At 39.7% G+C, this 25,152-nt stretch overlaps 1 protein-coding gene across 6 annotated transcripts; it reads right to left on the minus strand.

Moving 5' to 3' along the window:
* Nucleotides 1–125: 125 nt before the first annotated feature.
* MFF (mitochondrial fission factor) lies at nucleotides 126–24,614 on the minus strand. Of its 6 annotated transcripts, XM_082487135.1 has the most exons (9): nucleotides 24,448–24,614; nucleotides 20,019–20,236; nucleotides 18,952–19,124; nucleotides 18,188–18,276; nucleotides 13,671–13,745; nucleotides 9,870–10,028; nucleotides 3,997–4,059; nucleotides 1,175–1,259; nucleotides 126–800 (listed from the first exon to the last, which is right to left on the minus strand). In XM_082487135.1, exons 2-9 carry the CDS (start codon nucleotides 20,233–20,235, stop codon nucleotides 669–671), a joined length of 993 nt encoding a protein of 330 aa, XP_082343261.1. In that variant the 5' UTR covers nucleotide 20,236; nucleotides 24,448–24,614; the 3' UTR covers nucleotides 126–668. The 6 variants fall into 6 exon arrangements, with proteins under 6 accessions (XP_082343261.1, XP_082343262.1, XP_082343263.1 ...); XM_082487136.1 differs by lacking the exon at nucleotides 13,671–13,745; XM_082487137.1 differs by lacking the exon at nucleotides 9,870–10,028.
* Between the last annotated feature and the right edge of the window lie 538 nt (nucleotides 24,615–25,152).

The following is a 25,152-nucleotide window of genomic DNA, read 5'->3' on the forward strand; positions in this document are numbered from 1 at the left end:
TACTCCATAATCTTTTGATCACTCACAGACTGACTTGCTTAAAAATGTATTTTATAGAAAAACATCTGTAAAATAAAAGCTAAAAAAAAAACCAAAACGTATTACACACCTCTGGACAATCTGCATGTTAGCAAAGAATACCTTTTATTTTTTGACCTGAACATGTGCTTAAACAAGGAACATACTCACGAAACAGGACACACTCCTTGAATATGGCACACCTCAAATTATTCAAACTAAAGGAAAACTAGTGCAATCATGTTTAATTGCATCTAACAACAGAACAATAAAAACTACTTTTTATTCCTTTGTTTTTATATTTTTTCCAAACCCATTCCATTTGTTCTCTTCCCACCACAACAAAACATCCAGCGGTTACTTCTGTAGGTCACCGTCCTTACATTGCATGAAGCAAACTTCATATTGGCTGATCCATATTTACACTGAAGCATGCACAGGAGGATACTGCAAGTATTTGCAATGCAAATCTATTAAATACGTTATAACTGAACAACAAGGTGTCCCTTTAACACTGCAATTCTATAGCCTTTATCTGTGGTGGAAGTTTCCAGTGTATGAATTATAAAACAGCATACAATTCAGAAACAGAAACAAAGAATTTTGCAAATTGTTTGCATTTTCAACTATTAAATCTTTCCAAGAGCTGTCTAGCGCCGAAACCAAAGCCAGCTATTGAGTAGCCAGAAAGCTACAGTAATTGAATACATGATCATTTCCCTTTTAGCACGCTCTTTGTTTTCTTCTTCCAGAAGTTGTAGACGGCGATTAAGTTTGATTATCTAAAAATAAATAAAGGCTTTTAATACTTCCTTATAAGTTGCCAGACTTTCTAAAAGCTTCTAAATAGCCATGTAAAATTAGTATCTCAGATAGATGGATTTTAAACACTTGACAATTTGACTTTCTATCTTCAATCGCTAGTGATCAGATCTTGCTGTCCCTAATAAGTAGGAACAGAAATGGAGTCGGACTCTCCAGATTCCCAGATCAATACAGGGTATGTGAGGGCACTCCAGCAGGGGTACATAGAGGACCTCTCATCATATCTGTTACGGATACCTTTGCAGCCACACAGAAAAAACTGTTCCCCCATTTTACCACTACAATTACCACTATTTTTTCTTAATATTATCGAGTGCTATGCTTTACATACCTGTCTTCTTAAGGAAGCAGCATCTACAACTGTCATGTCATCTGGTGTTCCCTCAAGCGTCGTATCCAAGTTGGAAAGACCATATCTATCAAATAAGGGAGATAGCTTAACTGTCTCATCCATGCAAAGGTTAGCAAGTACCATATTTTTATCAACATTCTAATGGATGTATTTTTTGGTGGTTATGCTGAGAAGAGTTATTAAACTTTTGTTACAAGCTTCTACAGAGTTGTCTATTTCCATAGGATCCTAACTGACTAAAGCACAAACACATATGAAGTGGGTAGGTGCTTCACTTAATCTGGGTTTATTGCCCTCCACATTTAAATATTTTTGAAGTTTCTCCACACAGACCTCTTACTGTCACTTGGTCTCTCAAGAGACTGTTTCCAGCTATTTAACTGATTCACGAAACCTGAAAATTGCCTGAGCTAAAATGCCAAAGTTGAAGGAGACCTGGCAACAGATTAGAGATAACCAAATGAAGACCTGGAAAGAATTGGGTGTTTTATGCTCGGTGTCTACTTAAATATCCTGAGTGGACACCACTGAGATTAGGATCTCAGTCACATTAATCTCAGTATTTGAGGCAGAGAACCTTGCAAATAAAGGGTCGCTGCTAGCTGAACTTTGCATGCACTAGAAGGTGTGTTCCCACAGCACATCTCAGTCTTCTTAATGTGGTGATTCAGAGAAAACATTATTCAGGGCAAGTTAATTAAATACGGCACATGTATTATCAGTTGGGAAGCTGCAGAAAGTCTACATAAAGTATGTGTTTTGATCATGCAAACGCTACCTCTTAACCAGCTTCTTTCCTAACAACTAACAGGTAAAAATAGTTCCCAATGCTGCACCTACCAAAGTTTCTCACTTCCTGTCTTAAAACCTGAGTGTTCAGTATCAGTTCCCTTTCACTTGCTTTCTCATTAGGACATACAAACGACTGCAAACGGCTTAGGAAATTGAACAAAATAATGTCAAGGCTACCAAATTCACAACAAAATACACCTAAAAGAACGTTTAGCATGTAACAACAGTTAATGGTCAAATTTGACTAAGGTGAATACCAGTAGAATTCCTGAAGCTTGCAGAATGCACTTAAGTGCAGATACTACTTCTGCACTGCGTGTTCTTTCACCACTTCCAGCAAAGGTGGCTAGTATGCCCTCACCTCAGCCCCCACCAACAGAAAACTTGTGAAAAGTTTCCCCATACCATTGTTCATTAATATGTCGTTTCTGAATAAGAATTGCTGTTTCTAGATGAGAGTTGCATTAGTCTGGACTTAGACAACAATTAGATACTTGAGCAACACTGTATAAAAGATAAGAAGTTAATTGTTTGTTGGGGTTGAGGAGTATACAGCAAGAGGGAAACCAGGTGAGATCAGGATAACAACAGCTTTTAGTAAGGGAATAGTCACATAAGCAGTTGTCTGCTAACAGAGTCGCAGAGGTTTTAAAAATGTAGTATTGGATGAAAAAAAGTTTCGGCAACTCCTTTTGTTAGTAAAAGATTCTCTCATTAAGGCTATTATTCATTTTTTTATTCTAAGGAGACTTCAAATATTCACTTAGCTATAATTTATGCTATTTACTACTTGTAGTTCTTTTAGTTTGGGCAATATTAAAAAGACTGAAATTGTTGGGTTTGGTTTAGTTGTGGGTTGGTTTGGTTTTGGTTGGTTTTTTTTTTTTTATTTCTTCAGTTCTGTGAAGCTCACATTGTGAACTCAAAGTTTTTTATAATATCAACCTAAGTTAATTATAAAACAATTTGAACATTACTGTTAAAAAAGCCTGAAGCTTTGCACACACACACACACACACACACACACACACACACACAAACAATTAAGTTTTCCTTACTGCTACAAGTTCTCTGAAAGCCAAAGAGATTACTGAGGAGGATCTTTTTGTAGCCATTTTTATTTATAGTAGATGGTAAAAAAAAAAAAAAAGAAAAACCACAACAGAAAATCCCCCCAGATTCACAGCACAGTTGTCCCTCGCCACCTCTTGGGAAAAGCAGAGAGACTTATTTCGATGAAACGGGCACACCACCCTCCCAGGCCACGTAAATTTAATATAAAGTCACAGTAAGTCACAGTATATCACTGCTGCTCTACCAACTTCCAAACCGTTCCAGATATTAAATCAAGAGGGCTACCAGCAAGAAACTCCTTGAGATAGTCTCTTGGACTGTTACAAAAACTGAATTCCTGAGTTAGAGAAGAATCACCTGCTTGGATCCAGTGTCTACTTAAGCACAAATGCAATCTCCATTTTGATGAAAACTTAGAAGTGTAGTGGGAAATGGGAACAACAGATGTGGAAGGGACTATTTTTTTTTTTTCCTTCATCCTGATCATGTGTCAGTTTTATATCCAGTTCCACTGAAACGATGTCAATCTGCCAAAATAATGGCATCCAGCTACAACTAACAATCACACGCATGTTACTGAGCGCACCTGGAAAAAATAAGGTGATGCAAGATCACATTCTCTAGCCATAAAAATATGAAACTCACTACTAAATTGAAAATTCTTGAAGTATACTGCTAATGTAACTTAAGAGCCTCCTCTCACACGTTACTTTGAGCCAGAATTCTGCAGCACATTGTATCTACCAAGACAAGTGAGGTCTTTGCAGGCGACTTGGGTGGGTAAGGAATAATGGCCTGAAATATCTCAAGAGTTGAGTGGGAGGATAGAAATGAGCACTGTGTTTTAAAATAAGGACACTAGAAATAAGGAAACAGAAGTCTGAATTTTAGTATCTAAATCAGTGGACCACGACTAACAAAAAAGTACTCTTTACCTGGTGTTGTCATGATGAGGGTTAGAGGAAGTGGTAGCAGCTGACCCACCACGTAACACTGGCCTACAGCAGGTTTTTGTAGATAGAAAGCACAAGACAGAAATAGGAAATGACAAACAGAGATATGAGGTAAACCACACAGAACAAAGGAACATCAAAATACTTCCACTTATATTGTAAAATGTTTCAATACAATAAAATATCTATTTATTTTCTAGTAAATTGCACTTTCATATTTCTCTTATTCAAATTTAATCAACACAATGTTTATGCAGCTAAGACACATAGGCAAAGTTTTCATGCTACAGCTTCATTTATGGAAGACAAAGTGTTGGAATAGAGATTTGGGTGGAGGTTATCAGCCTTATAAAGTAACCACGGGAAACTTAAGGTTAAAAAAAAAAATAATCCCTCTCACCCCAACGAAACCCCACGAACAACAATGGGAAAAAAATTGTATCTACACATACTTATAAAAGCCTTTTTAATCATCTTCTCCTCCCTCTAGGAAAAGGGGAGATTTGTCTTTTCTTTATTCGTCTATGCTAAATGTAATTAAAAAAACCTGGGCTAGTAGCCTAAGGACCATATATAGCCCAAAGAGAGGTAGATCTCTCTGGGAAGAAGTGACTAAAAGCTTCAAGGAGATGGTATGAACATCCTTCTAAGTGTTGCTCTTTCAATTTCTTTTCCTTTTCTTTCTAGGCAGAGAGGAAGAAAAGGTAGAGCTGATTAAGCTGCTGCAACTATGTAATATACGTTAACTTTGCAATAACAAGTTACTGTGTCCCAATTTTCAGAAGATGTGAATACCAGCAGTACCTTTGACAAAGCCGGTACTATGTGTTTTCAGTGCCTCTGGTAACGAGGCATTAGTGTTCCACATCTATGATGTGTAACAAACTGTTCAAGAGTCTGAAATCTTTTTTCAATTTCTTCCATTTTCCCAATGCCAACAGCAGGTACTAGTACCATGAGTTTAACCCGTGTATACTCCAGGCTATAAAATTAAGGACAAAGAGAATCTAGGTGTGGAGATCTTTCCAGCGGGTACGTGTCGGAGGCAGAGGCTTGGTGCTGAGGTGGGTGGGAGGGCACGGTGGCCTGGCCTGAAAACGAGCGAGAACCACGCAAAAATATCACAACCACTAGTTTCACATAAAAGGATCAGGATCTAGGAGCCTTAGCAAACATTCCTACCCAGTGCAATACTTACTGGGAGTAGGTCCTACTCTAATCAGCACCATAAGTGCATAGCAAAATGTTTTTCTGTCTAGCACATAAAATAAGCCAGCATGATGTGTTTTACCAGAGACCCCCATTCCCAATACATACAATAAAAGAATATTCTCACCAAAATGCACGAGGTCTTGCAGAAAGTTATCAAAAAATGTATTCCTATTTTTTAATCAGAGAAATAATTCAGCTAGTCTAAAGTCTTGTCTGACAGATGCTAGAACTAAATACTTTGAGAAAGCGTAAAAAATTCAGCAAACAGCAGCTATGGAACAGGTTGCAGAATTTCTCTGCAAACCTAAGTCACCTGTAATTAATGGGCAGGTATGTGAACGCCAGCTTGTCGGTATCCAGCAGGCATTTCCCACACCATCTGACACAAGACAACAACATTTAGACTTCGTGTAATGAGAATGATAAGTCTCAAATGCTCTCTAAACTCTTGGCCTCTGCAGTATCTCATAGCAAACAAAGTTTTACAGCTGTTGTAGAACTAATCAGTTCTAACTAATTCACACTACCCTTCCCAAGGAAAGCCACAGGCTTGGAGGTAGCTGACGGCTACAGCAAGGAACAAAACTAGAGCAGCCTGGGATCTGTGCAAATCAGGAACTCAATCTAAACTGAGGACAAGTCTTTAATCCCACTTCCCAACACAATCAGGCTGTTGAGAAGCCGCACATGATTTCTTCCTTTTCTTTGCAGTTCACATTTTATTTCTTTACAGGTGGACCCAAAAGCAGCACCAGAATATTCCCCTGCCTCTGCCACACTTTTTACTTGCTTGGTTTTATGTAGCAACAAAAAAAGTCATTACATAGATCACAGTGGCCTCATAACTCAGATCGCCTTACCCTAAAATCAGCATCAAGTTTTTTGGCAAATACAGAATGCACAAGCGTAATAGCGTCAAGCTATTAAATACACCGTCGTCTTTGAAAAACTGAGTAAGAATACATCAAAAATTTGAATTTTCTGGCTACTTCTGCCAACTCCCTCATAAACATTAACACATGATCAGAAGAGGCCATAACTCGGCGGCCACGTATACTCAACACTTAACTATTTCACTGCAAATACAGCAGCAGCCTGAAACATGAAGGGAATGCAGAGTAATACAATTTAATAACAGTGTGAAAACAGGCAATAATTCACTGACCAAATGAATCTGGTCTGTCTTCCTCTGCTTAGAGCAGAGCATGCAATGGCAATACCACAGGAATGATGCAATCATAAACATGTGGTCTGGGAGGAAAACAGCAAGTGTGGACAGTCTAGGTACCTGGGTGCAACTTCCATCGTTTCGGTGCATGTGCACAGGGGACCGAGGCCAGCACATTCTCTTTGTTCAGCAGAGGTAGCAGCTACGTTCACCTCTCATTGTACTTTAAAATGCCTCTGGAAATCTCAGAAAGGCCGTACAAATCGGCACCAGGACTTTACGGGTGTGTTCCGGATGTGAAGTGGGTAAGAAGCTCAGCTTTGAAAGTACAGAAAGGATTGGTGCATTGAAGAATCAGTGACTGGATGAAACTATTCTCCTTGCTCGTTTCGGTGCTAGGATTGATTACTTAAATAAAGCAATAGGCCACTGTTCTTCCCACACTCCTTCACATTTGCAGACCCATTTCATTTTCTTCTGAACTGTATTACCCCAATCCAAAGCCACATGTAGCTCTCTTCAACGGTCTTAACTCATGTCCCTTTTTATTTCTACCATGAAAAATATCATTAACTTGCTCAATATAAAAAATGATCTCATAAAACCTCAGGATATGATTATGTGGGTGAAGTTTAGCATTTAAGAAGGATAGTGGCTTCTTAGAAAGGGCTATCCTGAAGAAAGCAAATAATAATAGATTTCCTTACTTTTTTCTCCTAAATAAAAAGGTATTGACCCAAGAGACGAAGAATAGTTCAGATAAAGTACACATTTCAACACAACTCTATTCAGATATGAAATTGCCTTTTTTCCTGCATTTAAGACATCACTAAAATCTCCTCAAATATAGGGGTGTGTGGTTTGGGTTTTTTGTTGTTGTTGTTGCCTACAGCATAAAAAAAGATCAGTCTTTAAAGAGCACTAGGTATAGGCCCTACAGTCATTTGACAGAAATTGAAACAGAAGAATGGTTAGAACTGGAAAAAAAAACTGACCTATTGTCCTTGTCCAAGCTGAAGGAAACGCAAGAGTAAACAGACAGTGTAAACAATGATCATTAAATTTTTGCCCATTTAAATAACCTATTATGCGAGCAGTGCCAGCTAAACTAGGCATAATTCGTTATCTGCAGCAGTACAATCAGCACCTACCATTAGCAGTTTTAGTAGATTGGAGAAAAAAAAAACAAGCAAGCCATGAAACAAGTTAAAAATATTTCCAGTGAGTAACACATAATCAGTTCTTGTTCATTTTAAAAGATCTCTTCTAGTATTAAGCATAGAATGTTAAAATACATAAGGTTTTGAGATAAAGGACATTACACAGAGCAAAAGAACAGAGTGCAGGTTTGGAGCAATTTAAAATGAACAGTATTTCACAACCATGCAAGTGGATCATCCAAATTTCACATTCCTACGCCACCTGTAGAGTAACGGTGGGTATCTAAACACCCAACCACAAAGAATACACTTTCACCTTACTGAAAAGTTTGGGCTTTGGCACCTGTTTGTTCATTGGTGACTAGAAACAGGTTTCCCATTTCCTCTAGGAAGGTTAGTTGAACACCTCAAAAATTAATCCAAACCAGGAAGAGTAATGCAGCTTTTAAAGTGTTCAGAACCCTAGAAATTTTCTGATAGTTGAAGTAAGTTGAAAGTGTATGTAGGCATCTGTGTACGTTTTCCAGAACTAAAACCACTGGCAAGAACATGCCTGATGGAAGCCAGGAATAAAACCTGTTAGCTTCACTGCAGACTGGGGAAAGGGCTACAATTTCAGTCCATATTTTAACAAGGACTCTTGGCACAGTATCCATCCATAAGTGCTGTTAATCACAGACAGCAGAATTCCTCCTTAACTTGGGAGGACTAAAAAGCTTGTAATTCCATCTATATTTTTAATATTGACAAGGGAAAAAAAAGGTATTGCTGTCCAACTGTTGACAGGCATCAACATTTTAACAGTCACAGCCTAAAATTTCAGAGTAAGGGTTAAGCATCGCAGAATTTCAAGGGGAACTATGCAGCTAATTTCTTGTTGTTTTTTTTTTGTTGTTGTTGGTGGTGGTGTTTTTTAAGTTTCAGGTTAAGAACATAAAGTCTGGCAAGACTGGAGTTCTACACAATTCAGGAATAATACGGGCATTTATATACTGTCAGGTCAGCAAACATGGTGAGCTACAGGAGGTGCCAGTCTGAAAAGTGACTGCAAACACACAGACACGTACAATAAGATTGGCTTGATAGTCACATTTTATTAGCAAAACAACTAGAAAGCAAATCATTTAACTTCACACTACAAAATATTAAGAGTGCTGCTGGGATACGAGCAACCAGAGGCAGATGGCAAATTTCAAAGAACTTCCTGGCGCAGGCCACGCTGAAGGGCTGCAGGAGGAATGAACAGTTCCAACGTTCTTGCCAATCATCTCCTCTAATTCGACCTCTTGGCCAGCCCTAGAGGTCTCGGCTAGCCCTACACTAGAAACTAACTGCGTGCAACTTTTACCTGCACCTCTGTGCTAGCATAGTGTTGACATGAAAATTGCTTTTCGTAAATTAACCTTGCCAGTATTAGCATTTATAAATGTTTCTGTAGCGTTAAATGTGCCGTTCTTGTAACACTTAGAAGTGCCAAATCTAAACAGTCCAACTTCCATCTCCACTGAAGAAAATGGAAATCATAGAACCATTTAGGCTGGAAAAGACCCTTAAGATCGTCAAGTCCAACTGTAAACCTAACATTGCCAAGTCCACCACTAAACCACATCCCTAAGCACAATGCCTACATGTCTTTCAGATACCTCCAGGGATGATGACTGATTGTCATGAGGCTTGCATTGACTTGTTACCTCTCAAAGTATCCGCTTATCCATACAGAGACAGCATTAATGAGAGGAGCAGCCAGCTTCTCAGTATACATTGCCTTGCTTGCTCTCAGCATCCAGTGAAGTGGTTACCATAACTATTCTCAACAGAAACAGAAAAAGACTAAAGTCTGGACACGTCATCAAAAGCAGTGTCTGCAATGCCTTGCATAATATTCTACCCTCTTTCGCACATTTGTTTTAACACTTTATGACAACATCAACCCAATCTTATTGATTTGCACCACTGCTCACCAACAGAAAAGCAGAAAGCAAGGCTAATAAATTTGCAGGCTCGGTGTCAAGTATTAATTGCAGCAAACACTGACAATCTGGGAACAGCAAAATCCCTTGCAGTCACAGACTAACACTTTCTATTTTGACTTTTATTTGGAAGGAAACCAAAACAATGCTATATTTGACTGAAACGGAAGCATTTTGAAATGTGAATTTTGGACAATTAAATTGCTTGTGAATAGTGAAAGCAAAGGAAAGCAAAAGCAAATAATTTCATCTCATTACTTTGTAAACAGAAACCAAACTCCACTAAAAAGGAGAAAAGAAAAAAAAAAGCAGCAAAAGCTGGCAGAATCAGTGACAACCAATCACCTGCGGTTTTCATCCAGCACATCCAAGACCTGCTGGTAAGCCCTACGAGTGGAAGACTGGATAAACGACAAAATGCCACGAGCAGAGTAAAGATTAGTTCCGTCTTCAGGTAACATATTGGGAGGACAGACACGAGCCTGTTGCAGTGATGGTGTCACACTGTTCGTACAAGCATAGTAAACGAAGAGAGAAATACTATAGTCAGATTTTAAATTAAAAAAGGCTTTTCAGATAGACCCCATTCCAAAATGCTTATCGCTTGCTTTTGGTTTACCCTTCTCCCACCACTATAAGGTAACACTCCCAAATTCTAGTAGTGTAGGGATTATGAGCTACATTTATATATGTTCTTCAGAAACAAAACCAAGTAATAATCCAAGAACACCATTTTGATCTGTTATACAAATTAGTTTTAGAAAGTTCTTGTCCAGCTACATCTGTACCTGTTGAAGTCAGCATTCAAGTCCTCACTGACATCAATGAGAAAAGTGTTTTTACAAGCATTGGCATTTAAAAAAATCCTACCCATAATCTCTTTCAAAACACAAGCCTTTTTCAATAGGGAGAATCTCACACAGAGCCTCTTCAACAAAAATTTTTCTTCAAGCTGTGACTAAAGATTAAGATAGTATCTTGATTTGCATGTGAAAAAAGTTTCAAGGCAACTGCAAGAAATTTTAAAAAAAAAGCACAGAATTCATATCCCAATGACAACAAATTACATGATCTGAGTTTTTGACTATGATGAAAAATAATATTTAAAATACACAGGATTTAAATTCAAACATGACTATTTGGATTATACAAACCTCATCTCTATCAGTCAGAAATTAGTTTTGATAAACTGCCTTTGATTTGCTCGTGCTTCTTTACATTCAATGTGACTTTATGTACATTGTCCTTCACACACCAATATATCTTTAATTATTTTTTTTCAACCAGGAAACTGTAATTAAAGGTGAGATGCTTTTTCAATAGGAAGTAATTAGTGTTAAATTAATTGTAAATATTAACACAAATGCAAAACACAGTGTGAGTCACTGTACCCTTTAAATCTTGGAATAGTTTTTATTCCAAGATTAGCATCCATAATTCAACACATTTCCTTTGATCTTGCCACTTGTACTTTGCTTCAACAGTTTCTGGAGTTAGAATGCCAATCTTCCACTGTTTGGCATTTTTAAGAAATTAAGCAAAGCATTAGTGGCTGAGTGCTTGGAAGATGGTTTGATATTTGGATAATGTCTAGATGGGTCATAATTCTATGGATACTCTTATTTTGAATAGAGTTACTCTGCAACTGGCTGGCACCAAGATCACAAAACTGAGCAAGAAAGAAAATTAAATGGAAGAGACAGATCCAAAGCATGTTACACGGATGTCACTTCACCCACAGAAAAGTTCAGCCATCCTGTGCTTCAAGTGACATGCAAAGACAGCAGTGGCTGGTGCTTGACTGATACTGGTCATTATTTATTACCTGAACTGCAAATACCTGTAGCTGTAGAGCACATTTGGACAATAGAAAGTAAAAAGGAGAAGGAGAAATCAATAAACATCTACTTAATTTCTTTACAGCTTTTATCATTCTCCAAGACCTATAGGATCCATCTTTCTTTTATATTTATGATGACTTCTACTTTGCAATCAATGGTAGTGGTCACATCCACACATTTTACTCTTGAATTGCATTGGAAATGCCAATATGCACTACAAAAATATCAAGAAGCAGGGGCAAGTATGGAAATGCTGCTACTAAAGTGAATTTATGAGAATTTCTACTCCCTTGTGGATTTGCTGGCTTGAGGGAAACGAGGGAAGAGCTGACAGTTCGAACGCTTTGTATGTTTTATATTAAAAGTAATTCTTCCTGTTCATCACTTCAGAGATTTACAGAATAGGCTGAAAGACAGCTTAAAAAAAAAAGGCAACAAAGTATTTAGACATATTGCAAACTAGAAGATATTGTGTAATTCCTGTTGTCTGGAATGGCATTACTGTAGATACCACAGTAAAGTTATCTGAATACAAAGTCTTCTGTAGATACTGAAAAAAAACAACCCAAAAATATTTAACTAAAACCGCACAAAATTCTCTAGAAGAACGTTACATGTACTGATAAAATGGAAAGTGTATATAATAAGGAAACATCAAGGCTGACTTCAGCAATAAATAATTCCTAACCCCATGGTCTAGTCCCTGGACTACCTTATGCTCATTGTTTTATAGGTGGTTTGTAAGCAAAGACAATTTCAAGAGATTACTTCATTCATTTTAAGATATTATTTAATTCTTACTTAAGAGAAGATTTAGTTTCTTAAATGATTTAATTATTTAAAAGATTATTTAAATCTATTTGCTCACAGATAAGAGCTAAACTGTGCCACTACATGAAATTACTCAATTTTTCTCCATAAAGGCTATTGCTAATTTTAATATCCTTCTAAAGTGCATAGTCTGAGACAGACCTCTCCCTTTCTGTCTGAAATCAAGAATAATTCTATGAAGGGCTCAGATGTCGGGATTAAAAAAAAAGGGGGGGGGGGGCGGGACAGGGGACAACAAAGCCCCCCCAGATAAAAAGCCAGATTTTTCTTCTATACTTCTTTTTCAGGATTCAAAATTTATTGCCCTGTAAACATGTGGTAGTCCTTTGGACTATGTCAGAGACCATGGAGAAGACATATTACGAAGCAAATACCCGATATACAAATCAGCCGAGATGACATAAGAAAAAAAATCTCTAACATCAGGATAATTCTCTAATGTTGAGTATGTCTACTTATCATTAGACATTGTGGCCATCCCCCTTCTCTCCTCCATTTGTAGTTAAACAGTCTTGGTCCTAGATAAAGTTTTGTCTCAAATTTCTGAAAAAAAATCGTATATACAGCCCCAGCCACTTATTATAGTGCTCCCTGGTTACAAACACTGGACAATTCCAGAGTCTGGAACCAAAACAAACAACATGGAATTACAGAAACTACTATGGAAGAGCACTGTAACATTCTACTATATGCAGAGTTTTTAGCTTAGCAGTAATCTCCCCTAAACCTTCTCAAAACATCTGTGATGTACACAGGGTTTACTTCAGATATGAACTTAACAGTTCTGAAGTATCAAATGAGAGGTAAACATTTTTAACTAGTCAAGGTTACTTTAAATTCAGCCACATAGACAGACTGTATTCTCATTAAAGACATGCACACCATTACCTTTTCCCCCACAACTTGCATGAAGAACAGAATTTCTCAAACTGTGAAACTGAACCCTCTAGAGAGATGTGCTTTTCCAAGGGAAAGGCTGGAGCAGGAAAAAAAATTAAATGCTGTACTTTTGGTGGTTTGTTTGTTGACTTCTGATGCAGAAGTGGAATTCTTGTATTCAACACTGGCTGGCAATGGCCAAAAAGCTTTGTTTCTCCAGCCATTCAAGAACAGCCAAAGAACAAAGAATCAAGCAAACTAAAGCTATTTTTGAATTTTAATTTTTCTTTACAAATTGGTTCTTAGCTGAAGCTGTCCCTTTCCTTTTGTGGCCAGGTATTTTTCCTTATGGTTTTTTGGTGTTTTTTTTTTTGTTTTTTTTTTTTTTTTTTTTTTTTTTTTACACAGGGAAACGATTTGGCAAAGTTTGAGAAATCCTGAAGCAAAATTAGAAACCACACATTCAGTGTAGCAAAGGTTGTTTCAGACTTTATGTTCTAAACTACAGATACTTAGCCAGAAAATTAGTATTGCAGAGAGCTACATAATGAAACACACTCTTGATTTCCATATACCAGGTAACATTTAGGCTTACGTGCAATCCTTAGTCGAAAGAGGTGACTGGAACCGTGGCATTTTATTTCTTGGGACAGTATCTGATCTGTGCCACCTTGAATAATAATTGTAATCTCTTAAGTAAGCATCCTTGTAAGTAGAAGGATTGTAATTTAGAGAGCTCTCAATACTGCTATGCAGATAGATAGTTATTGTACAAGCAGGTGCCTACTTGTTAGTCTCAGTTTTTTTAAAAACATTTGATAATTACTGCCTTTAGTGAAGCCCAACTCCCGAAAAATTCTCAGAATTGTCTCTGCATGCATCTGGATGACAAGAAGACAAAACCAAACCACTATTTGTACTGTGTAGAGAACTCTGTGATAGGGAGCCCAACCAATTCTTTTGCTTCAATCTGATAATCTACTCCAGAATGTTTAACTTTGTCACTTTGCAGGTCAAGCACTGGAATTTTGCGCAGTACATCTGAACATTTTGTCCAAGGAGGACAGTAGTGTCCCAGATTAAAACGTGAGTATTATAGACCTATTTACAAAACAAAGGTTTTAAAAGGCAATGCTCCATGTGCCTTTTCAATGGGGTCCTCATCACAGCATCTGAGCAGACTATTATGTCTATTAGGAAGCTGAATCAAGGGGGTAAGAGAAACAAGCATTTAAAAAAAAAAAAAAAAGTAGTATTTTTTGGATGGGAATTAAATATTTGAAGTAAAATGTGAGCACTCTCTCCTATTTGAAGATGTGAACCAGAGTCACACAAGCACAGGAATAAAGAGCTGACCTTTGTCAAATTAGAATACCATAGTACTTGATACTGAAGAAGTAAACTACTTAGACATGATATGAACTTAAAAGTCAAGCCAGTTTTGATACAGCAGCAATGTATCATTACAGTAATTAGAACAAAGATTATTTCTTTCAGCCAACAACACTAGAAATAAGAAATTTAGGAGCAGCTGGTTTCTTGTATTTTTGTACCACTGGAAAAAAATTTCTAGATAGTAAAGAAATTTCAATGTGGCATAAATGAGGTAACGTGTAGTACAACTACGTTTTTTATGTAGTGCAAAGAATACACTTGTAGTATAATTTATCTACTTAAATGGTCTAATTTATCAACAAGGAAACTAAAGTTAGAAGAAGTGCATCACATTTACCATGAACCTCTAATAGAGATAGTAGTTTATGAGCTAGCTGATACCCAGTACCATCTGAGGTAGCACAATTTCCATCAAGTAGGTTTGTTTGCTTGCACTGCGTATTTTGAGCTATACAATACACTTCCACATGAGTAGCTACCACAGCAAAAACAGAATGTCACCTTATCAATTTTCTTTGTAGAATCACTACTTCTGGTTTTATTTACATGAAATTTGCGACTATTTTTGCAGTTTACCTGTGGGCCTAAATTGTGAGGAAACAAGAGCCAAGAGATACCTTTTTCACCAAGTACAAAAGACTTGGCTTTCCTGCATTCGTGTGAGCCATACAAGCTCCACCTTGAACATAATGTTTTCGTAACCTGAATTCGCAGAACATTCTCCTGAGACTTAGCCAGGTACATAGTCACATTCTCCACTTGGAGACCGACAAAGCCTGGATGAGTGAGAAATGCCAGACTTGGCATCACCAGGAATGCCACCGCATGTTCGAAGTGATTTCTCTTTTTGGATGGCACTGAGTCAGAAGAAGCAACGATGACAGAAAAAGCAGCAATTTCTAGGAACCTAAATGATTTCAAGCAGATGATCTACCCATTAGGCACAGCATAACTTCTGTCATAAGAAAACAAGCACTTGAGAGGGCAAGAGACGAATGAAGTTCTACTAAAATACGTTATCTGCAGGTAAGCAAGTGTGGAATGCTGCAGTGAAGAAAGAGAGCTTCTTCCACATGGGCAGCAGAGAGTACAGACACAGCAAGTTCAGTGTTAGCTAGCTGTTATTTTACATACAAACAAAAAAGAAGACATTCTGGATCAATCATTTTCCTAAAAAACACCCATAATGGAAACTGCTTAGCATCAGAAGTTTGATTTATTCGGCAGACATTATGTCAGCAATAGCATGGGCAGCAAGAGAATGAAAACTAATCTCCAGATGTGTCAATTTCCTGGCATTTGTAAATGATAAATTGAGTTACACAAGCTACCAGTTATATGTTCATTTATCATATTCCTTTTCCAGTTTACAGGATTCCAAGTTTGTATTGTATTCCTAAGCCTCTGAAGGTCTGCTAGTAGATTAATAAACTGTGACAGCAAATAATATTCAGACCCTTTTAAACCAGTAGTTGTACATACAGCTACTGAGCAACCACAAACCACACCGGTGAGTTTTACAGATTTATGATTTTTGGATTCAAGAAGTCCAAACATATGTGAGAAGTCTGACAGCAATTGGATATATCCAGTCAGAGCTGATTTTGCCAGTTTCTCAGATGGATGGCTGGGCAGACACAGCCCATGATGTCCAGAAGACTAAACTAACCTGGGGAGCAAGGATAAAGTGATTTCAAGAAATTTCAAGAATTCATATACCAACTGGTTTTCTTTAAAGTCCAATACACCAAAGACTGGCAAAGCAGAGCTGGTAAAAAAGGGGTAAACTTTCTCACAAGCAGCTTCCATCACATGAAGACCATCTATTCAGATAGGCAAGTGAAGGCCATTTCTACAGGGAAATTCTACTATGGCTGGTCAAACAGGACATAACTGGATGACCAATACCACAGGGAACCTGGGCGCTTAGTAGGCTGCTAGAACATATGGAGACTGAGCTGATCAGGAGCTTATGGATACAACTCTGGTTTTGCCAGCTCAGCGAATATACATGACTCAGCAGACTTGAGTACCTAGACATGCCCAATCTGTAACTTGTATGAACCAAAAGCCTGATTAAGTAAGAAGATAAAGATATGCAACAATATTTCCATGAAGATCTGGAGGAAGAGAAGGAGAACTCATAACATGCATCCAGCTCTGGAGTCCCCAACCTAAGAAGGACATGGACCTGCTGGAGCGTATCCAGAGGAGAGCCATCAGGATGATCCGAGGGCTGGAGCACCTCTCCTATGAGGAGAGGTTGAAAGAGTTGGGGCTGTTCAGCCTGGAGAAGGCTCTGGGGAGATTTTATTGTGGCCTTCCAGTACCTAAGGAGAGCTGGGGAAGGACTTTTTACTAGGGCATGTAGCAACAGGACAAGGGGGAATGGCTTTAAACTGGAAGAGCGCAGGTTCAGATTAAACATTAGGAAGAAGTTTTTCACTTTGAGGGTGGTGAGGCACTGGACCAGGTTGCCCAGAGAGGTTGTTGAGGCCCCATCCCTGGAGGTGTTCAAGGCCAGGCTGGACGTGGCCTTGGGCAACCTGGTCTAGTGGGAAGTGTCCATGCCTATGGCAGGAGGGTTGGAACTCAATCTTCAAGGTCCTTTCCAACCTAAACCATTCCATGATTCTATGATGATTCTATGTCTGGAACATGCATCAGAGTACTTTTCACCAGTTTTAAACTAACTAACAGGTAGACAGATATGCAGTACATATACTACCTCCTATGGCCCCTGCTGTAAATAGAAGACGACAGACATTTCTAGGATGTAATTCACTTGACCTGTTTTAGACTAAAAATAGGTAGACTCTAAGTAGGTCATGCACTTATTTCCCTCTAGTTACAGAATACTAAGTTTATGGTGATTTAGCAACAGTGTTTTACAGTCTCCCTTAGGACAGATGAATTCCATCTTCTAGGTCTTAAATCTAAGATCCTTTCAACGAGGGAAAGTATTCTTTATGGTAGCTGTATTAGGAATCTTTTATATATGAATTTTACGTGTTACATTACAAAACCAGTTATTGCCAGGTGTAAAGATGCTGTCACTCAGAATAAATTGTGATTAATCAAAGACTATCGTACCTAATAGAAATATACAGACCTGTGCATTTTTAGAAAGCACCGTAAGAATTGCTACCTCAGATGGTATCAATAGATGTAGTTTCCAATTCTAAATGCTACTTGCCATTTTGGTCTCAAAAAATTGAGATACATACTCACAGATTCCAATACATTAAGTACATTGAAACCAAAGTAAAATTACTTATACTACTATTTATGAGAAATACACATATTCCTTTTTCTATGAATGAAAACCATTACATAGTATCAACAGTGAGAGAACCAGGAAGATTTTCATGCACGAAACTCAATTTCCTGAAAATTCAAGGGGGAAAAAAGAATTATACCAGCTCAGAAATTGAAAAAAATCTTCTGAAGTAACATCTTACAATAACTGGTGAAACCAACTGTGAGCCCACAAACACTCCCACCCATCCACTGCAAGAAAATACTTGATAAATGAGTCACCTTACTAAAGGAAAAGCACAAAAATTAAGAAAAATGTTGGCCTTATAATATTTAGAATTATGTACTTGCCACAAGATACAAAATGTTAGTTGGAAAAAAAATAACAAGGAGATAAGGAACAAAGGAAATACGTAACAAAACTGTAGTTGTGTCCCTGCACCCCATTGCTCTACTCACATGGAATCATTTCGGGCCAGCTGGCCATTCTGTCGAGTGGCATTTTCACTCATGGAACGTTCTCTCTTCAGTCTTCCCACTGAGCGGACCTGTGTGAAAGTGGAGAAAGGGGGAGATAAGAGACAGGGAATTCCAGGAGACACTTAATAACTTGCACTGGAGATTTATAAGTTAGATCTGCCCTCAGATACAAAGGCGCATTTTCAGGGGTTTCACAGGGATTAGGAGGAAAACAACTGGTGACAGGATCTGATGCCAAAAGTATGAACAAACAGAATTTTGAGTATGTAAGAAAGCAACCACTATGTTTAACATTACTCCCTATCACCAGAGATAAATATATTTCTACTATATAAGTCTATAATAATATGCAGCTTCATAAATAATTTTTTTTTTCAGATGTCAATTACACATCATCCAGCTGGATGACAATGTTATAACACCATTCTTTGAAGTTGGTTTTCAGAGTTTTGTTAAAACTCACTAACTCTTTGTGGTGTTATATCATCTGGCCACAAATTCCAAAGGTTAACTATACAAATTAAAAAAATCTTAGTTTGTTTTTTGATAACCTGCAAATTAAAAAAGTCTTGCAGCTTTCTCTTCACATTAGAATTTCTACAGTGCTAATAAAAATATTTTTATATTTTTCCAACTTATGTCAGCACCAAGTACATCTGCACCACAGTAGAGAAATCATCGGTCATTTCACTTTCTTTAGTAGAATGCTTCTCAACTAAGGAAAAAGCAAAATAAGTACTGGCCTCTTCATTTTGAGGTGTCTGCTGTGGAGGCTTTTCTAGGTCCAAAAAATCTAGTGGTCGATCACTAAGAGAAATAACACGGGGAGGAGTTTTCAATGCCAGTGGTTTGAATGGAGTAGACTGAAGAAGGTCAAGGTCTGGTGGTCTGGAAAATGGAATGTCTTCACTATTACCTGCAAGAATACCAGTTGTCAACAGAAAGCAAGCTGTTCTGAGGCCTGAGTTCATGTCAAAAAGACATCACATCAGTTACTTCCCCTGGCTATGCCAAATAATTCAGTATACTTTTCTTTAACAGGGTTTGTATGTTAAAAACTATGGTAAAAACTCTAATGAAGACCATATTAATTGGCACTTATTTAAGCAGTTCCTCAGAGAGCAACGATCCTGAGTAATCCACGGCAAAATCAACTGTTATTGCACCTTTAATCTCAAAACACGGTCCTATTAAAGGTGTATTTGTTTAGAAATATGCTGACTGGAGATGTGAAGATGCCACTCTTTCAAAGGATAAAATATATGCATGTCACACATTTTGCAAATTATAAGGCCTTCAGCAGTTCCAGGTCCATTACTGTAAAGGCCATGACCATAACTAAAGAAGTATTGATAGAGCCCGCCCAATAATAGACAGATCTTTAACATAATTAGCATTCTGATTATAATCAAACACATTTTGCATGGCTAATATATAGTGCAACCCCAAAACTTGTTATAGTTACTTTAGCTTATAGTTAATAAAGAAAAATTAGGTGTAAATCAATAAACTTTAACTTTTTTTCTCCAGAAAAGGTTTAGTAAGATGAGAAGTCAGCAATTAAGCTTTCTGTTCATAATTCGTTAACTGTCTTGACAACAAGCTATAACAAAACCATTCATGAAACACTTTCAGAGTTTAAGAAACTTCCTAAGTCAAAGTTGATAAGCAATAATTGTTTGAAAACCAGAAAGCATTTTACAGATTTTTCTTTAAAAAAATGTATCTCTATATATTTTTGTCCATCCAGAAATTTGGAGAACTAATTCAAGTTTTTGCCTATTTTTATTTTATTGAGATGCAGACATACCTGCTACTACAATCCGCTCTGGAACCTGCATAGTCACACTGGCATTTGGAAATCCTTCTTGGATGCCCTTCTCAAGGTCAGCATTTTGAGGAGCTACTTTAAGTTTTTCTGGGACCCTCATGCGCTGACTGATTCCTTCAGTGTATTCCATTTCATACTGAAGGCGATTAATTTCTGCCATCTCGGCAGCTGGAGATGGGAACGCAGCCCCGCTCATTCTGGCAAAAGAAAACCAAAAGCTATAACAGCAATATAGGGAACTAGCAGGAAGTGCATAAAGGGAACTCTTTGTTCTCATTACTAGGCAAGTGGTAGATGATCCTAACTTAACAGACTTATTTAGAGAAAAAAACAATACGATAAAATTCATAGGAAATGTAGTCACAAGGAACTGAGATTTTGGGCAATGACAGAAGAACAAAGTGATGCTGTAGGCAACACTCAAAGCTGCACTGAGGGTTCTCAATTTGAGCTGTGACAAAAAAAACCCACAGAAATTCTGCATGCAATGTACTATTCCTGCACTGGCTGGCAAAAAAAGAAAAACAAAAAAAACCCAATAAACCGAAGAGAATTAGCAGGATTGGTAGGAAATCTATTCAGGCTTGGTAAGAAATCTGAAATACTGGTCTGTATTTACACAGATCCAGTGTACTGGTATTTGAGAAAATGGATGAAGTCTTACAAAACTCGAGGTTGATGTAGGGGAAAAAAAGAAATGGCTCAGGCTGGGCAGCAGCCTTCTGCTTGCTGTCAGTCACCCAGATCTCACTCCATCTTACAAGACCAAAGTTCCTTATCAACACCCTGTCAAATCAGCTTGAAAACCTAGCATATTCCTAACCCATTCCCAATCACAAGCAATTCTGTAAACTTCTCTCTTCTGAATTTTTCTGTAAATGAAAATCATACTTTTGCAGAACAGATACAAGATGGGCAGAGAGAGAACAAGACTTTATTTAAACTTAAAAGTACTTCACAGATACATTTTCCTAGAAAAGGAGGGGAATTTTGCATAGGAAGCAATGGGGGAATCTCCTAGAAAGTGGGCCTTCCAGCGGGGCTGGAAAGCGGCTCCTACAGGAAACTGTGAGCTGCAAAGAACACTCAGTTGTGAGAAACTTTTCAGCCAGGTAACAGCTGTCGGGGGGGACTCGTCAACGGGTCAGACTAAGATAATGGTTATTTTCAGGGTTGGGATTGAGAGAAATATGTATTTTTTTACATATCTGTACACACACAATATGTACACATAGTTATCCTGGCAAATGTGCCTATGGGAAGCATAGCTTACTCTAGCAAGAAATCTTTTAGTGGTATTGCTTGAAACAGTTCCCTAAATGAAGTAATCTATCCTGGCAAAAAAGCGGGTTTTGCAACTATAATTGCAACTACATTCTTTTACTATTTTTGGCAGCGAGGCTATGTCTGTTGCTGCCGGTGTGCTTTTATAAGCTGAACACGCAGAACTTTGCAAACAAAATGCCTCAGTGCAGACCATCTACATAGCAGGTGAGACAGACCACAAGCCATTTCCCCCCCACCCACAGAAGCAATACTTTCCATATTTATCAATAAAGCCTCAAACAAATAGTAACCTTCAGACAACAGAAAGAAACACACAGAAGGATCAGGACTGTGTAACACTGCATTAAATGCGCACATTTAGTATATTCAAGATGTGATCCACTTGGCAACCCATCCTGGGATCCTCTGTGTCCTTATCAAGACTTCCTATCACCCCGGATCAAATGGAAGAATTTCATTAATCTCAAAGTCTCACTGCAGCCCAGTAGGAGAACTGGGGGTCAGGGAGAAGTGAGAAGGCAAGAAGGTCACTGTTCTATGTAAACTTAAAAAAAAAGTTATAAAGGAAATACCTGAAGTGATGCAGATTTAATCTATCTGTATTAATTCTTACTGTTTGTAGGTATCAAGTCAAAGGAACTGGAACAACCCATTTAATTCGAAATAAACAGATTACAGGAGTTCAAGAGGTGCTTAAGCAGCTCTGTCACTTCAAAATTCTTAAGATTTCACTCGGTTTTTTTTTTTTTTTTTTTTTTATACCTGCCCTTTGGTCTCGCAAGCTAGATTCGTCCCTCTTGCAAGACACTGGCTGGATCAGCCAGTGACATGAACAGAGTACACAGTCTTCTGACACTTCCACATTCCAAAACATGCTTTTCATTTCAAAACATTGTCTAAGATTGGTAAAGCCTTTCCAAATTGATAGGAGTAAAAATCATAATGTCAATAAAGAGGCCAAACTTTAAGAAGAACTTGAAGTACCCAGAACATCTACTGGCAGCAGATTAAAGAACAGTTACTGCTCACAAGACTTGACAACAGGTGTTTTCACTGCTTGTTCACTTTCTCATTTTGAAATACCTGTACAGCTCTAATTTTCACAATCAAGTACCGCTACACTGCAGAAGTGTTTACACCCCAGCTTCCCTAAAGTTTGGCATTGCTTTTGTACATAAATCTGCACGACAACTGCTTTCCAGCTGTAAGGTAAAACACACACAAAAAAGGAGAGCATTAGGACAGTCGCTTTATAAACTATCTATATACTAAATATCACTGTGTGGGTTGAGCTGTACTTGCCAAGGACCTATAGATACAATACCTCAACGTCTTCCTACTCTTGCCTACTTCTCATCTATTTTGCGTCACTAAGAATTGTGTTTTCTGTCAAAGCGATTTCAATTTTTACCCCTTTTTACAAGTGACCAGCAAAACAAGAAACAGAGATTTCAGCAACAGAAAACTTAAAATATTTAAATGGAGCTTATTAACAAAACCTCCAACTATGTAAAGAGAACAGAAATCAAAGTTATGTTTTCTGTAATGTTCTAGTTACACAAAGCATTTCACAGAATACATTATTAAAAACTCAGGGAGAAGGAGGACTTTAAAATTTATATTTACAGAACTAAGTAGCTCTGAAGAGGCAGGAGAAGATACAAGAAGTCTGAGAATGATGAGTCAATAGAAATACAATCACAAATACAGGATAAATAAAGCACAGAGAGCACAAGTGAGCATCAGTGGCATTTAACGAAAGAGAGAAAGGAAGGAGAAAATCCAGAGAAGAAGGGAAGAGAGAGAGCAAGGGAAGTTATATAAGGTGAATTATCTGTGTTCAGAAAGACATAGGGGTACCTCCTTCCCCCTCTCCTAAACAGGAACAGCAACAGAAGAGACGGGGTTCAAGCAATGCATACGGATCTGAAGGATGACTTTTTGTCAGCACTCTGGCAATAATGGGACATCGACCATATCTGTGCTGCAAACAGGAATATTATGCACAGTGTGGATGTCCGAGGTAATCTGAGATATATGAAGATGAGTACTGGTAACAGTATAGCTGTGCCAGCACTGAGATCAGAGCAGGTTTTACAGCCTACACTCAAATAATTGTAACCTCTCCAGCTACAGTACTGTTTGTTCCTGAGGCGGCTACTTTACAGCCAGTCTGGTCAAGCACTCATACACTACAAAGTGCTGCTTTGGCAAGCATCTAGATATCCTTTGACAAGTAAAAGGGGAAGAGGAGAACTTAAAGCAAAGCTAAGGACATGTATTACAGGACTCAGAGGAACCTATTATGGGACCCTAAAACTGTCAGGAGATATATCACAGAGGCATTGAGGATCAGAGGCTATGAAGTAACAAAGTGCTAACAGAACAATTTGAGGGAAAGGGAGGCGTAGGCTGAATGCTGACAGCTGTCTTGCACAGTACCGTTACGTGCGTTGAACTTTTAAAATACATTACCTCCTCTCCTTAACACTAGAACGACATGAACAACAAAATACATCTTTTGTACATTAACAAGGCTGCGAGATCACAAAACACTTAGGGCTGCATTCTTTCAAGTTTGTTTTACTCCAGCTGGAGGTTTTAATGCAAAATATTAAAAAAACAAAAACAAAAAAACCCAACCCCCCTGGAAACGTCAGGAGGAAAAACCCTGTCCCAGTCTGATAACCATTTCTTGAAACACCCGGAGATTCACTGCGCTGTGACAGCGCTGGCAGCGCTGCCGGTCAGCTAACGGTGTCGGAGGAAGGCAGAGGGGGAACCGGGCACCGGGCGGCGACACCGCGCACCGGGAGCAAGGGGCGGCCACCAACAACGGGGCGACGGCCAGAAGCGCCCCGGGCCGAGAAAAGCGGGGAGGCGGGGGGCGAAGAGCGGGGCTGGGGCGGGGGCAGGCGGGGGCCCTGGGCCGCGGCGGAGGGGGGAACGGGGCTGAGGAGACACGGCAGGGGCGGGGGGACAGGACGAGGACACGACACAGGCTGAGGAGGCGGACGGCCGTGAGGGTGGGGCGGCCATGCTGGGCGCCCCGCGGCCAGGCTAAGCCCCCCCCGGGACAAGCTGGGGCCGCTGCCGCCAGGCCCCGGCGGCCCGTACTCACCCAGAGCGGCGGGAAGGCGGCCGGCGGGCCCTCGCCCTGCCCCGGCCGGGCTGCTCCTGCCGCGCACCGGACCCTCGCGCTGCCTGCCGCGGGCGGGGGAGGGAATGCGGGGGGGTCGTTAGGCGGCGCGGCGCGCCCTCACCGCTCTCCTCCGGTAAAACGCAAAAACCGGCCGCCTTGTCCCCATCGGCTTCCCGTAAGGGCTGCCGGGCTCGAATCCGCGCGTCATGTGACCGAAAGAGGGCGGAAGCGGCTCTCGCTGGTGCCTCACGTGCCAGGCAGCCGCAGGGCATCCATTTTTGGTGAGGGAATGGCGGCCGCCGCGCATGCGCGCTGGGAGGCGTCCCCAGGCCGCGGCGCAAGGTCACCGGCGGGGCCCGACCCCGACAGCCGGCCTTGGGCCCTGGGCGACCCGCGGGGCCGGGGGGAGCAGGTGGTCGCCGGCCCGAGCGTGAAGAGCGGCAATTAGCGGAACGGAGAGACCCTGTTTGACTTGTCCCTGAAGCGTCTCGTGGCTCGCCGTGGTGCGGGGCCTCCGCGGCGCCTCAGCTGGGCCCCGCAGCAGCCGGTGGTGCCCCGGCGGAAGCAGCCCCAGGCTGAGCCCGGCCCCTCGTACCGCTCCTGCTGGACCCGCTGCTTGCCGCCCTCCCGCCCCTTCAGCGCTGGCTGGCGAGCGGCAGAGCTTCATGCGGCACGCTGAGGCGC

This window comes from Vanellus vanellus (genome assembly GCF_965231255.1).
Source record: "Vanellus vanellus genome assembly, chromosome: 8".
Taxonomy (NCBI): domain Eukaryota; kingdom Metazoa; phylum Chordata; class Aves; order Charadriiformes; family Charadriidae; genus Vanellus; species Vanellus vanellus.

Coding starts and splice junctions, on each gene's coding strand:
- MFF (XM_082487135.1), bottom strand. CDS start 20,235: ATGAGCGGGGCTGCGTTCCCATCTCCAGCTGCCGAGATGGCAGAAATT. Junction 18,277..18,951: donor AGACACCTCAAAATGAAGAG/GCCAGTACTTAT, acceptor ACTTTCACACAG/GTCCGCTCAGTGGGAAGACT. Junction 10,029..13,670: donor CTTTCGACTAAGGATTGCAC/GTAAGCCTAAAT, acceptor TTGTACGAACAG/TGTGACACCATCACTGCAAC.